The sequence below is a fragment of the Mastigoproctus giganteus genome, chromosome 13 (assembly GCF_048544385.1).
Source record: "Mastigoproctus giganteus isolate SK-2022 chromosome 13, ASM4854438v1, whole genome shotgun sequence".
Classification (NCBI taxonomy): Eukaryota; Metazoa; Arthropoda; class Arachnida; order Uropygi; family Thelyphonidae; genus Mastigoproctus; species Mastigoproctus giganteus.
Window position 1 is genome coordinate 28,866,414 of NC_143587.1, and position 16,606 is coordinate 28,883,019.

Consider the following 16,606-nt stretch of genomic DNA (forward strand, 5'->3'; position numbering starts at 1 on the left):
TAAAATATGATAATAAAAGCGATAAAATCAATTAATAAAATACCGTAATAACTGTAGCTTTCGGGAATATCAATCCCCTTTCTCAACAGCATATTTCTGCTGTGTGGCACATCCTTAAATAGCAGATCCACGGCACACATCACATGGTTCCTCGAGAGTAAGGCCGGAATTTCCCATTTATGCACCGGAACCGGAAATGGCTCGGGAGCGCGCTAGCTGAAACCGTTCATCTCGCCCAAGAACCACGGTTTCCAAGAGAGGATGTAAACGGACACCCTTGTCTCTATTAATGGATTTGCTAGCTGCCGCGATACGTAAACTCTCAAGCCATTTACGGGCCCAGAACCCCTGTGATGCATCCGTGATCCATTAATAGAGACAAGGGTGTCCGTTTACATCCTCTCTTGGAAACCGTGGTTCTTAGGCGAGGTGAACGGTTTCAGCTAGCGCACTCCCGAGCCATTTCCGGTTCCGGTGCATAAATGGGAAATTCCGGCCTTACTCTCGAGGAACCATGTGATGTGTGCCGTGGATCTGCTATTTAAGGATGTGCCACACAGCAGAAATATGCTGTTGAGAAAGGGGATTGATATTCCCGAAAGCTACAGTTATTACGGTATTTTATTAATTGATTTTATCGCTTTTATTATCATATTTTATATATTTTATTGTAAATTAAATCACATCAGTTTTATTTCATTTCATTTTATACGCCTATTTTATTTTATTTTATGGTAAATAAAGTGTTTTAGTTACAAGATTGGTATTTATTTTTAATTCTGGCTGGTGTAAAAATCTAATTTGTTTAATATGAATTGTCCCAGCCTGGTAGGCCTATTTAGAGATATACACATTGATGCCTTGTAACAGCGTAATGTTTTTTTATTGACAACAGCATCTTCTTTCTTGGCCTACTCTTATTATATTTTTATAAGTTACCATCAGGGTTGTTTGTTTTAGAACTTATGTGTTAGTATATGTGTAAATTGTGTATTCTATGGTGAGTTTGCCTTTTGATGGGTTAAAACTAGAGTTTTAAAAAGATAAAAGCATGCAACCCTTTCCCAAGACCATAACTTTGCCACAGCCTGAAAAAAGGCTCATAAAAATTAATTTTTTTTCATGTGGACTCATGACACTTCATGTTGTATCTGCTGGATTAAACTCCATGTTTATTATGGGACACTTTCTTTTCATCTAGCAATGCCACATATTCTCTGAGTCTGTTGAGTTATAGAGAAATAACTCAATGAAACTGATAATTCCCTTCTCTTCTACATATAAGCAGTCTTGGTGGTGCAAATTTTGAGTGTACCTACTCTGAAGAACATCTTACTGTGGTCTAAAAGATGGAATTCCACATAAATAGTGGATAGACAATCTGCATTGTTTGGTGGGACAATTTGCCTTGCAATCTCCATTGACCTTACTCAGTGATGTGATGTTATTTTCATTATTTGTTTGTCTAACTTGTAAATTTTTAGAATTTTGTTGTTTAGAAGCTATACATATAACAAATTATTGATCAAGTATTAAAAATTTTTGAAGTTTTGAAGGCATTTTTTGTTGTGGAATTAAAAACCACTGAAATTTATTGTAAAATCTTTTTTGAATTCCGATTAAATGAGGTGTATTTCCATGTTATGCATAGTATGCTTGGCATATTCAGTAAGTACTTATTAAGTTGAATGTTCCAAAAATTGCATAATAGAGATCATGAGTTGCATTAGATAATCAAAATGCTTAAATTGCACATTGAAGAGAAAAATTTGTTCTCTTAAGTGCTTGCAAAGTTTTAACTGACTGCAATTCAGGGCAAAAAAAAAAAAAAAAAAATTAAAGATGAAATATTTGATATGTATAAAACAACTTGTACTTATAGAAAAATGGCCTTAACCCTCTGATAAATTCAAATTTATGGAATGGATGCTTTTATAAAGTACACTCTTTGAGTACCAAATAGGTGTAAAATGGAATTCTATATTGGTGAAAACTTATTATTTAATCAGTGTTCATTGCTTAAATATTTAATTTTTTTAAGAGTCATTAGAGGAATGTGATCAGCTTAAAGAGATCTTGTTACAGTCGGTAGTCATTTTTTCCCCCTCAGAATTGAAAAATTAGCTACTTTTTTGTTTGCCATTCCTGCATGTAATTTAAATCTTGAAAGAATATTTTTGAAAATTCATGAATCATTCAAAATTATTATAATTAGTCACACCTTTGCTCTGCAACACTGCTTTATATTTGAGAAAAATCTGTAATTCATTTAAAAGATTTTGCAATTAATTGCGAAATCTACGATCTTTTGCGATTTTGCCATTAATCACACTAAAAACTGTATTTTCTTGGAAAATTTATTTCCCTAGAATATGTTTTTAACACATCACATTAATTAAAGTGTGTGTGTTAGAATGCTGCCTCATCCTGTCGGTGCTCATTGGTCAGATGGACGAATGGACAAAACCATATGGAAATGAAAAACTTAATGTCATTATGTTATGTAAATTTAATGTGTAAAGATTTTCATTAATCAAAATATGGTTAGGGTAGAGAAATTCAATAAAATATGATTTATTTCATTTTATACTGTTTTATTATTCCTCAAATACATTAATGTAATTTTTGATATATGAAAATGTTTCTCTTTTATAAATATTTGCTTTATTTTTAGATCACACATTACCTAAACAAGGCAAAGTTCTCATTGTCCTGAATTTTAGGCACTGGAACTTCTCCCCCTCCCCCCTTCAATAAGTAAAAATTGATTAATCTATATAAAAAAAATCGGTCTTTGAAATTTTTAATTCCAGGACTGCAAGAATTAGAAAAAATATGTGCAACTAAAATGATTTAATGAATAAACAGTCAACATGTACTACTTGAAAGGAAGTTTTAATTTGAAAATAAGAATAAAATACTGGAATAAAATAAAGTTAATTAAAATTGCATCTCATTATATTTCTTACTTTTTTTAATATAATTTAGTTTGCAAATCCAGACTTCATGACTCCAATATCAGAAATTGTTGATACTTGCATTCAGAGTTGCCCTATTGATGTAAGGAGGCCACTGTATAAAGTAAGTTATAAAAATCAATAATGCATTGCATGTTTAAATTACAACTGTATACATAAATTTTAATAACTTTATAAGGTATATTCAAAAAATATCCAGGTTCTGCTCATTGTTCAGAATTGAGATTACAGAGCATAATGTTGTAACACAACGTATTTAGAGATGTCTCATCCTTAGACTTCTAGTGTCCTGTTCACTCACCACACTTATATTATTGTCATCCAATAATGAAGATATATTTTGCATCTCATTATATTTCAGAATGTCAAAGTACACTGAACAATGTGTGGTAATTTTTTTTTTGAAATTGAAAAAAAAAATAACTGCAAGTAAAACTTTGATCTTCTTAAAACAGCATACTAGGACTTTGCAGTGGAGCATACAGAAGTTTTCAACTGGCACTATCATTTCAAAAATGGGTAGAGAGTCTGTCAAAGTCATCTCCAATATCTGGAGTTTCCTCAACTTCGACAAATGATGAAATGCTGCAGGGTGCAGTATTGGGTTCACTCTTATTTCTAATTTTCATAAATGATATTGACTAGAATATCCCAGTGAAGCACTCAGAGTTAGATGATTTTGTAGGTTGGATGAGTAGTTAACAATATAAGCCAGGCCATATTCTTCAAAAAGATTTGGATCAGTTGCATGCCTGTATGGTTAGGAAAATTACAACTAAAGTTTAATGCTCCTATATGTAAGGTTATTCATTTGGGGAACAGAAATTCTGGAGATACATATAAACTGGAGAGAGGAGAAGAGCTAAAAGTGATTCAAGATGAAAAAAGACTTGTGAAAGAAGTGTTTGATTCAATCTGTTGTGAATTCTATGCTGTGTAAACAGGGAGTTAAGAAGGCACTTGGTGCCCTGTCTGTGATTTATAGGACCTTTGTTAGTAGGGAGAAGGATGTCATTAGCCCTCTATACAAGACAGAGATTAGACCACACCTTAAAAAAAAAAAAAAACCCCAAGTTTTGAAGGTTCAAAGAAGAGAGACCAGATTAGTGATGAGTGCAAATCGATTCATGCACATATGAAGAATAGCTTAGTTTTAAAGCTAGTCATCTAAGAGAAGATCTGATTAAGGTGTATAAGAAGTTGAGTAAAATGAATAAGGAAGATCTCTTCACCCTCACAGGTGAAGCAGCAACCAGGGGGCACAAATATAAAATCTCAGGGAATAATAGAAGACTGAATCACATGAAGTTCATATATGGGCAGCGGGTTGTAAAGCGTTGGAATAAATTGCTCCAAATGTGGCAGAGGCAGTGAGTCTGGTTAAGATTAGTGATCATTCAAGTCAAAGGAGAATGGGAATATTCTGTTTTCTTTTATTATTATTTTTTTTTCCCCTTTGATTGCTGGAGAAAAATTCCATTTCTTTGCATCATTTGGCCTTACTAATAATTAAGGCCTTACTTACTAATAAGTTTGTGTGAATTTGGGAACAAAATGACCGAAGATTAACCGTTCATGAAATTACTGAAGGATCATGTCATTCTATTTTAACGAAAACGTTGAAGATGAAGCACGTTTCTGCAAATTTCATGCTGTAGCTTAACAGAAGAGCAACGTAAACACTGCTAGCAAATCACTTCTGATTTGTATCAGTGTGTGACTAATGAAACATTTTTGAAATACGTTGTAACTGGAGGTGAAGCACAAGTTTATGGGTATGAGCCCGAATCCAAATAGCAGTCATCCTACTGGAAGATTCTTCCTTCCTTGTCATTAAACTATTACCCGATGTTTTTGCCCCTCCAAACTAATAGTTTTGAATCACCTAAATGTCAGCAAATATTCTTGCATTCCTTCTATTCAAGTATATTCCATCTTTATAAAAACTATTCCCTTCTGTTAACAAGTGCTAGCCATGCTTAAAAAACTTTTATGCTATAAGTCTTGCACAGTTTAGCCTTTAACTTTTTTTTAGTCCTTAAGCTCTCATTTTATAATAACTTAATGATTTTTTATTTCTACTAGTTGCCTGTAGCAACAGTAGAATTTTTAAAGGAAAATAATCTACATATCTTAATAATAAAACAAATTTAAAAGAATAAATATTGACTATTCAAAAAAAAAAGAAAATGTAATGTTATTTAATCAAAAATTTTTATTTTTTTATTTTTTATTAATCCTGTTACATTTTATTTAAGATAGGCAGTGAAGACGATTGCTATTACTGTGAAAAATTATTGCTCTTTAGGATTCATGTTCTATTTTTAATTTTTTATTATTATATATATTTTCTCTCTCTGTTAAGAATATTGTATTATCTGGTGGTTCCACAATGTTTCGAGACTTTGGAAGAAGGTTGCAGAGAGATCTAAAACGAGTGGTAGATGCCAGACTAAAATTGAGTGAAACTCTTAGTGGAGGAAGGATCAAAGTAAGTTTCAGTTTTAAAACAGTTTTACAAATTGGTTAGCTAATTTACAGATTGGTTTCTTTATAAATTGGGGTGTTTATTTCAACTATGATCTTAGTTGAAATAAATATTTTGCATAGAGGTTTGCCAGAAAATATTTTATGGCAAACCTCTATGCAAAAATCATAAATAGAATATTAATATTTGCTATGAGTAAACAATAAACTTAAAAAAAAAAAAAAAAAAAAAAAAAGTGTGCATGGGAACATCTTTTTCTTTTGTAGTTAGTGATCATCTACAACAAAGAACCAAATATAGTCAACCGTAGCTTCATCTCACCTCCTTTAGTACCTCTTCTCCACTAACTGTTAGTCCTGATGGAATTGCTCCCCATGCTCTTCACCATCACTCAGATTTGGTGTGAAAAAATTCAGCGTGAGAGTTCAAGTAATAGAGCTTGATTGGCATTCTGTTTTTCTGTAATTTTCCATTCTTAATATTATCAAGAAAGTCATTCACTACAAGGGAAAATGGCTGCCAGGTATTTTGGATAGCATCACTCATTTTTGTCTTACAGTTTTTTTAAACCAACGTCTGCTTAACTTGTGGACCAAGAAATATGCTATATTCACTTTTGCATCACACAGTTTTGGAAATGTAATTGTATATGCTTAAAGGTGTCACCTTGAGGATCTAGTGCTCTAATAAATTGTTTGACCAGTCCCAGCTTGATATGGAGTGACAGGAACAATACTACTACTACTTACTACTGGTAGTCCATTTTATTTTCCTGTAGTAATCTACTGTCCCAGAGACAGAGAAAGCAAAGGGAATCTGGCAAAACTCATTGACATCATGGAATTGACTGTTTTCAATCAATACCTATCTAATTTTTGAATTTGACTCACTTTCAAGAAATGGAACTTTTTTATGCATAAATACTACTTATTTTAAAGTAATTAGTGTTTATTATTAATTTTATTGAATACAGACAAATTAACTTCAATTTACAATTGGAATTTTATGACTTGCAATTTCATTCTTTTGTATTTCTTATCAAGAAAACAGAATAATTACAGTTGGAGAGTTTCCTTTATCCTGGTAATTTTGCTTTACAAATGAACTGTGTATTGGAAATTTCTCCATAATTGTCAAAACAGTTCAAAATAGTGATTTAAAATATACATGTGTGTCATGTTTTTCAAGTATGAACCTACCAAATTTATCAGTATGGGCTTCAAATAAGCTTAGGCGGCTTTGACTTTTCTGAACTTGAGTGTAGTATACATCATATGCTGAGTTTGTGATAACAGCGACATGTTTTCTGTGGGTTTGCCCTTGGATATGGGTCTACTTTTCTAAAATGTTTTAGGAATTCTATCAATTGTTTTTCACTATGGCAGTATAATTGATTTGCCACTCTCACTCATTCAAGTTAGTGAACGGAGGAATTCGTAGAGGCCTCCTCATTTGAGACTGTAGTTAACTAATGTCGGGCAGGGGTAGTAGGAATTGTTTCTGTTTTATTCTTGATTTTTCTGTCAATACAGCATACAGATTAAATACAAACTTGCTGCAACATCAATTATGCATAAAAAGTTCATTATCAAATCTCTTATGACCAGCAGGTGTACAGGTCACCACAAAGAATTAAGATCAGTCCTGTTCAACTGATTTGTACTATCAAAACAACCTGATTGATTATCAGCCTTCCATTCACTATTTGGCTGCATGCTGTTACATATTTAGTCCTAGTCCGGGTGAGCTGTTTTTGATGCTTGCTGGACACCATTGATCCAGCTCTGAGACTATCACTGCTCTTTTTGCTGTGAATGTCTGTTTAACTAATTTCTTGTCTCCCATTCTTTTTATATGCCCATAAGTTTGCTTTACTTTTCTTTTATTGGATATTTGTTACTCCAAGATTTTTTCTTATTTCATCATTTGCAATATGCTCTTTCTTTCTCCCATCTGTTAGTTCAATTTATTTTATTAAAACTGTTTTCTAAAGGTTCTGATTTTTGAACAATTCCATTATACCCAGCTCCCAATCTTTAAAAACTGTTATAAATAGCTAATATTGTCTTTTGTCTAATTTCTCTTTCACTTTAAGTAAATTTGTTTAATTGTCTTTCTAAACTTTCTGATTTACATATTCTGTTCATTTCCACATCCAATCTTCATTAAAGACTGTTCTTAGATGCACAGAATTACTAAATTGTTCCAGTTTTTGGTTAATTAGTCTACACTCTAAATTTTCCTCATTTCTTCCAACTTTTCTTCATAACTTTTTTTTTTTTGTGTAACTAGTTTTTATGCCAAAATGCTTACAACCTATATGTAATTTATTCAGAAATCCTTGACGATCTTTACAATCTATTATTTAACAGAACAGTATCATTTGCATATATTAATGATCCAGTTTTTGTTTCTCACACTAAACTTGGTCAGTAACTTGCATTTTTTTATTACATGGATCATGAAAATTACAAAACATAGTAGTGGTTAGGTGCACTTCTTCCTCACTCCTAGTTTAACTTTAAACTATTTTCCAATGCATCCTTTAAATCTCACTGCAGATTTTTCATTTTTATACATGTTTTTTATTCCCATTAAAGGATTATTCTTGATGCCATATTTTTCTAAAATTTAAAAAAGCAGATTTATAGGCACTTCATTTTTTTTTTTCAACAACAAATCCTAAATACAGGTTCTTATATGTGTAGGTACAAATATCCTGGCATTCCTACTTGCTTAAAACCTGACTATTCCTCCCTAAGTTCTAACCCTCTTCTCTAATATACTTGCATAGATTTTTACATGATATGATACTTCCCTGTAATTTGCACATTCATCTATTTCCTTTTTATGTATTGGTACAATTAATGATTTGATCCAGTCTTCTGGGAAACAACCTTTGAAAAATCACCTCTGTATGATATTTATTTAACACTGTAACACTGCTTTGCCCTACAGCTTTTGGCATTTCAGGTCTAAATTTATTTATACCTACTGCTTTTCCAAACTGATGTTTTCCCATGATCTTTTCTACTTCACTGATATTAATATCCATATTTTCTGTCATTTCATTCTTTTCCTCAGCTTCTTTATTTAGTAATTCATCCAAGTATTTACTCCATATTTCTAAAATACCCTTTTCTTCTGTTTTATTTCCACCCTTATTATTTAAAAAAGCAGATTTCCTTAGTTTGTGGTTTTCCTTCTAGTTCTAATATATTTAGCTTAACACCAAAAAAAAAAAAAAATTTTCCACCCTTCTGTTACTTGTTTTCCATATGTTCCCCAAAGTGTTTGCAAGGATTTTCTCACACATCTTAGTTCTCTTGCACCTTTCTTTTTATTTCAGCAAGAATTGATTAGTTTTATTTGCCAAAAACCTATAATATTTTTTTATTTTTTTGTGGCCTTTTTTGGCTTCATAGGTTCACTGTAGCATTCTGAATTTTTTTTTATTATTATTATAGACCTTCTCCCCACATATATTTTTCAACCTCCGCTAAAGATCTCTTAAATTTTTGCCATTCTTCACGTAAGTTGGCATTAGGAATGCTACTTAATTTTTGGGCAAGAAGGTTCCTGTGTTTAATGGTTGTTGGCAAATCCGAGAGCATTTTGATTTTTTTTTAACGCTTTCTTATTTTTGGCACTATCATTTTTAATTTTCTCAATACAAGATTGATGATGATGATGGAAACTTGTATCTTCTGTATACCCTGGTATCTTCAAAGGTATCTAGTTATTTAAGATCCTTTTCTGTAATAATATAGTCAGTTAAGCTTTTCTTCTTTCTGTTATGTTCCCCTATATAAAATTTTGATATCTTTATGCTAAAATTCTTTGTAATTAAGAGTGCATGGCTTTTGCAAAATTGTAGTTTTTTTTTCCATTATTGTTAAGTTTACCTTTCTTTCCAGATTTTCCTAAAACATCTGTGTAGATGTAATTGATTATTTACTGCACTGCTATATAAATCTTCCACCAATACTATCCTTTTTTTTACTTTAGTTTCTACTGCTTTAAGATATTAAAGAACTTGTAATTTCATCTTAAATTTTGATTAAAGATTGGATAGTGCTTTCAAGTCATTTAAACTTTCTAACAACTTAGTTCTAAAAACTGTTGCTGAACCTTCCTTATTCTGTATCTTCTGGAATAAATTAATTTATAATTATGTTTAGGTGTAGTTCCCCAGTCTTCATCCTAGTTTCTGTGAGATTGAAATTCTTTTTAAGTTTCCAACATTTATTTGACCAGCTTGTTCCATTAGAGTATTTAGTACCGTGGTCTGGTTATATACTCTAGTCAGCATAGTTCCATATTGATAGCACATTCTCATTTATTCATTATCCATATAGTGACTCTCTACTAATAGGTTACACTACAGGAGGGTGAGAAGTGGAATAGATATTAGGTTAGGTCAGTACCTCTCATTCAGTTTGCATAAGCCTAACTTAAATGGCGCCTCCGTAGCCAGGTGGGAAGGAGCAGCAGTGTGTAGCACACGCTTCTTGATTGGACCGGGGTTCGAGCCCGTCACCACCAAATACGGAGCATGCGGAAAGGTCAGGGAATGACCACCGCACCGGAGCAATATGGCCTTAGTTGCTAATGCTCTTAAAAACCAAACAACAACAACAACAAACAACTAACTTAAATGTTGTGCATCGCCTCCTGCTTAGATAATCTTAGACTTCAGTTACTTTTTAATAAAATAAACATTTTGAAATACTTCATAAAATAAAAGCAAAAAAAATTATAAAACCTGTCATGTGATCATTTTGAGCATCAGCCATAACAAAGCCTCCTGTTAAATGTCTCTGCATGCTTATATACCACTGTACAAGTTTCAGGGCAATGATAAGTATAGCTAATACTTAAGACTTCCATAGCAGATTTAATTTTTTTCTTTTCTTTTACCAACTCATGGGGGCGCCTCCGTAGCCAGGTGTGAAGGAACAGCAGTGCATAGCACACGCTTCTTGATTAGACCGGGGTTCGAGCCCATCACCACCAAATACGGAGGATGCGGGAAGGTCAGGGAATGACCACCGCATATTCCCGGAGCAATATGGCCTTAGTTGCTAATGCTCCTAAAAACCAAATAACAATTTTATGCATAATCACTGGTTGCAATAAGTTTTCAATTATTGATATTTCACAAGCTTTTTTAATGAAGATATGTAAACTGGCCAATGAACATATTGTATCATAGATTGGGGTATCAAAGACTTACTCCCAAACAAATTTTTTTTCTATTTCAGCCATTGATGCAATAAAAGATAGTATTGTTGCAAAATGGTGCTAGGTTAGCCGGTTCTCATGGAGCAGATAAAATTTTGAGGTTCAGTATGTGCTGTCCAACTAAAAGTATACACACCTCTCCCACCAAGTATAGCGAATGATGCAAAAAAAAAGGAAGAAAATAAATGATATATGAAAAGCCGAAATAGGGTTAAAAGTGTGCAGGTAATAGCAAAAGTATCAGAAACAAGCAAAACAAGTCATGACAAGGGGCTTATGTAGTTTAAGAGGCTTTGTTGGATGCCATATGAGCAGTTTGTCACGATGTGCAGCACCCACATGTTGGAACCTCACAAAGTCAACTATAGCTAATGTAGTGAAAAAGATAGAAGAATGAAAGTGATGTAGGCATGCTAAAATGGTCGGTAGGCCATGAAGCTGATGGATAGAAATCGCTGGTCCCTGAATAAAATGATGAGTGCGAACAGGGCAAAATCCTTGGAAAATATAATATGTTAGAAAGTGTGTCCATAAGTGCACCCACAATTATGTTTCATTGTGGCTGCAGCTCACGGGCCACGCATCACACTAATGAATACCAGATTTTATTTTCAGTGGTGCCTGTCATGAAATTCTCAGGCTATGGAACATTGGAAACAGGTCCTGTGTAGTGACAAGTCACAATATGTAATCCTCAGATCAGTTGATTGAGTGTGGAGCCTTGCACCATGACCTCCAACTCTCATTATGGACATAGTGAAGTTCGAAGGGGTGAAATTATAAAGTGAGGTTGTTTCTCATGATTTGTTTTCAGATTGGTGATTGTAGTGCATCAGACACTCAATACTGAGTCATATACAGTCTTGTGATGCAGTGGGCCCGATATGTTCCATTGTTATAATGCTCCATCTCATAGAGTGAACAGTATAAAATAGTATAAAAGTGAACAGTATAATACTTGGTTTAAGAAAAATTAAGTCAGATATTGTACAGTACTATAGGATTGCAATACAGTATTTCAATAAAATAGTTGAAATCAAATCATTCATATGATTCGATTTTGATTTGGTCTCTTCTTGATTGAAATTGAATGCATATAATGCATTCAATTTCAGTGAAGGAGAAAATTCTGCTCTCTGTGAGAGGACTGGATATTAGGGCTGGTTATTTGACCATATGACTTGGGCTTTATGTTCAACTTAGAAGCAAATACATGGTTTTGCCTAAGTTCCTAATATCCTTTTAAATTGATAGATATTAGCACTTAGCCAGAAACATGGATAATGGTATTTGTCTCCAAGTTGAACATAAGCACAAGTCATAAGGTCAAATACTTGGCCCATAGTGTGAGTAGATTCCATCCCCCCATGACTGAAACTGATATACATATGCCTTATAGTATTTATTTTGAAGCAAATGGTTGTACACTCACTTAATGTTCTGTATATGCAGTATACTAAAGTCATTTATCCATTTTCCTGTATTTTTTTCACTTATTTATCATTCTGTTATTTATTTATGTATTTTTGGCTTTTGAGGCAATATTGTCTCTGTAGTACATTGTTAACCCCTGGCCACTGTGCCATGATGTGCTGTTGCAACTACTATTATGTAAATCATCATTCTAAGCATTGCAATAAAGATTCTTCTTAATTTTGATTTGAAGCCAAACTTGCCTAACAAACCCAGAGTACAGGCCTCATATTGAACACCTTTGGGGTTAACTGCAATGCTCGATCAGGGTATGGCCAGTATGCCTCTCTTTTACTGCTAAACTGCCTGCTGCTCTGAAGTGGGAATGGACACAAATCCAGACATGATGGTGTTTGTATTCTTTTTCTAGGGTAATGTATATTATATAAAATTGTTTTATCCATCCTTATTGTTTTTCACAATAACGCAGAATGCGAGTGTGCTTTCAGTCCTGTTAAAAATAACAGGATGAAATTAAGATCATTCATGTTAATAAAGCTGTGTGTTTCAGTTTTAATTTGCAGAAAATTAATCTCTGCTATGAACAAACTTTTAATTCAGGTTTCCAGAAACTTAAGTTAGTTCCATCAGCTGCTGCTTTATATTTTCTTCATCTAGATAATAGGCAAAGAAATGCATCTCATAATTTGCATGTACTTTGACAGGTATGTTACCTGTTTGTTGATTAGTTATTTTGGCCTATTCATGTTTATTTATGCTATGCAGTTATGGTGCTTTTTTATCCTTATAAAAAATCTTCCATAATAAGAAGTGCAGTGCAAATAATTAAAAAAGAGAAAAGCATGCTAGGCAAATAATTAAAAATTAAATAAGCATAAGTGCAAATAATAAAAAAAATCAAATTAACTACCTTAAGTGATGTGTAGTGATATGAAGTACCCTAAAATTAATGTTTGCCAGAATATCATAATCTTTATGATTAAGATTTTTTAGCAGATTAATCATTCTTTTCATGACTGTATCCCACTTAAAGGGATTTGCTTTTTCTTATCACTGATAAAACAATTTGAATGATCACAGCCCATTAGTCTCTATCTGGATAATTGTACTCTTTCTTTTCTTAATGCTAAGGGATTGGGTATGTCCTACCTGCTTTGAAATCGCATCCTTATTTGCTAGATAAACTGAGAGCCTATTAGGAGGAATCCCAAATTTAACATCAATTACAGATTCTTGTATCCTTTTCTGAAACCCCTAATGACTTGTTTTATCAGCAGTTGAGAGTGCCTTTAGTTTTCCCTTTGCCATCTTGAACATTTATGTAACTTTCAGAAGGTATACTTATATATTTATTCTGAAAACAAAATGAAACCAAAGCAGGCTAAATATTGATATGAGAAGTGCTCATTGCACCAGTTTGCACAACAAAATCATGCAACATGTATCTATTTACAATATTGAAACTTTGGTCTTGTATACACTTAGAATTTTCTTAGACAGTTCCTTCTTAAGATGCAGAATTTTTACTGTTTTACTACAGACAGAGAATTCAAGCATAAACTGTCATAAATTTGTGATGACATGTCTCTGTTTGGATTTAGTAAAGAAGCTTGTGGTGACCAGTTATAAAAATGTTGAGTTATCAAGAACTGTATTAAATGCAGTGTAATGTAACAAGAATTGTATTAAATGCAGTTTAATGTAACAAGAATTTTAAAGCATTGTTGTTACAGTGATTTTGGTAGGAAGGCTGTCGAAGTTCAAGATAAAAAGAAATTTGACTTGGATATCAAGACATTCAACTTATTGATGTTTTGATTAGTGTCAACATTAAGTATTTGCTTATAGTGCAAGGAAGATGCATGCTTTTGCTGCTCCAGCCAAAATAAAAAGTAGATAAGAAAATACAAATTGTGTTTCCCTCCTCAAGTAGATGACTATCTAGTTGATCTTTGAATTTCTTCAAACTGTCAGCCTCAACTACCTGTGGAGGTAACTCGTTCCAGTAATCAACAACTCACTGGCTAAAAGAAAATTTCCTGCAATCTCATTTAAATTTTTGCCCTGTAATTTGAATTTATGGCCTCTAGTTCTGGAATTCTTTTATAACAATGAAAATTCTGCCTTAAGTCATTTTAATAATCCCTCTCAGAGTCTTATAAAGTTCAGTCAGGTCCACTCTAAGATACCTGTATTCCAAGCTCTGCAGCCTGAAGTTTTTTACCTCCTACAGTTGCCCTTTTGCCAGTCTTACCATGCAAGTTGCTTCTCTTTGGGTCCTTTCAAGAAGCTCAGTCTTTTTTCAGATAAGACCTCCATACTTGGACACAGTATTCAAAATGCATCTTACAATCGGTTTGTACAGTGAGATAATCACTTCCCTATCTCTACAGGATATTGTTCAATAAATCATTGATAGGAAACCATGGGCTTTCCTAGCCACTTTACACTGCTTAGACAACACTTCATATCTGCCCATATCATAACTCCCAGACACCTTTCTTCTACTGTTTTTAATTCAATGTCATCAAATGTTTTGGTGTTGCCATTTCCTGGTTGTAAGACCTTGCATTTTCTGCATTAAAATGCTGCAAAATGCCAAGTCTTACACTTGGAAAATAGCTGCCACGTTCTGATTGCCGACCTGGCTAGCCAGGTGGGTAAAGTGCCTGCCTGGCAACCCAAAGGTCGCGGGTTTGAATATTGATTAGACAACACTTCATATCTGCCTTCATATCTCAGCTTGATTCAGAGTAAAAATTCAAAAATTTTGGGAGGTGCATTATAGCCACAGAAGCCAATGCACTAACAAAAAAACTGACTAACTGACTACTCTTGCAGCCCCTTCAGTCATCCTAACGGAGCACCACTTGGCATTGATCATTAACGACTCTCCCAACGTTTACATTGTCTGCAAATTTTGACATCATACCCTTTATCCCTTTGTTGATGTTTATGAAAATCAGAAACAACAGTGGTCCAAGAACCGATCCTTGGGGAACCCCACTTCTGATGTTACACCAATCTGAAGAATGTCTATTAATCACAACTCTCTGCTTTCTGCCCTGAAGCCACCCTGTGATCCATCTTAGAATCTTTCCAGTAATCTCAACATGTTCCAGCTTATACAGTAACCTCACATGAGGGACTGAGTCAAATGCCTTGCTAAAATCCAAATAAACAATGTCGAAACTATTCCTTACATCAATCTCATGAGTGACTGTGTTAGAATAGCTTACCAGGTTAATTAAACATGATTTTTCCTTAACAAAACCATGTTGTGTATCTTCAGAATATCATTTCTATCTTTACTGATTGCACTCTTAATTATTGCCTCCAAGATTTTCCCTACGACTGAAGTCAGACTAACCAGTCTGTAGTTATCTGCTTTGCACTTAGAACTACCTTTATGTGTTGGCGATATGCTAGCGCTTCTCCAATCCAAAGGAATCTCTCCTGAGTCCAGTGATGCCCTCATAGTTAAACCTCAGTGGCTCAATGCACTCTCTGAGTATCTGGTATCAATGCCAGGAGCTTTGCTTGCCTTTAGACTTGAAAGTTTTTCTAGCATTAGTAGAGGCATATGATGCAAGAAAGCAAGCTTATACAGCATCAGCCAAAAAAAAAAAAAAAAAAACCCTTACCATTTCACTGATCTGTTCATTCCAAATGTTTGTCTAGTTCTGCCTTGAATTTGCAGAATTTAAGCATTTCTTGGTAAGAGCACCCCTTTGTTCCCCTCACTAGTCTTGTTGCCCTTCTCTGTACTCGTTCTAGCAACTCTACATCCTTCCTAAAATGAGTGTACCAGACCGGTACACAGTACTCAAGGTGTGGACTGACCATTGCCTTATACAAGGGGATAATCACCTCCTTATCCCTGCTCGCAAAATTCCTGTATATCATTGACAAGACACCGTGGCCTACTCTGGCAGCCTGTCTGCACTACTCAGAAAACTTCATATCTGACTGCACAATTACCCCCAGATCTCTTTCATTCTCTACTATCCTGAGTACCCACTACCCACAGAAATGCACCACCCAGTTGATAAATTTCTGTGGGTTTAGTGCTACCCATATGCAATACTTGGCATTTGTCAATGTTGAACTTCAGTTGCCACTTCTCGGTCCATATGCCCAACTTTTCCAGATCCTGTTGTAGCAGCATACTGTCATTACTCTTATCAACAACCGTGCCAACCTTTGCATCATCTGCAGACTTGGAACTTAAGCTTGATATACCTTCATCAATATCATTGATAAATATCCAAAACAACAAGGGGCCCAACACCGAACCCTGAGAGACACCACTAATGACATTAGTCCACTTAGGACAGTATCCATTGATTATCTCTCTCTCTCTCACAACCATCTTTTTATCCATTGCAGCAATTTCCCCTTAATGCTGGTCTTGGCGCATTATAGCCAAAGCTGCTAATGCGCCAATAAAATCCAAATCCAA

At 34.0% G+C, this 16,606-nt stretch overlaps 1 protein-coding gene across 1 annotated transcript in view; it reads left to right on the forward strand.

Annotated features, from left to right (window-relative positions):
• The window catches only part of Arp3 (Actin-related protein 3), a 138,565-nt gene that overhangs the window by 101,934 nt on the left and 20,025 nt on the right, over positions 1-16,606 (forward strand). The window contains exons 9-10 of the mRNA XM_090387619.1: positions 2,989-3,081; positions 5,344-5,469. Of these exons, the coding sequence (XP_090243745.1) occupies positions 2,989-3,081; positions 5,344-5,469 (219 nt within the window). The remainder of the gene's footprint in view (positions 1-2,988; positions 3,082-5,343; positions 5,470-16,606) is intronic.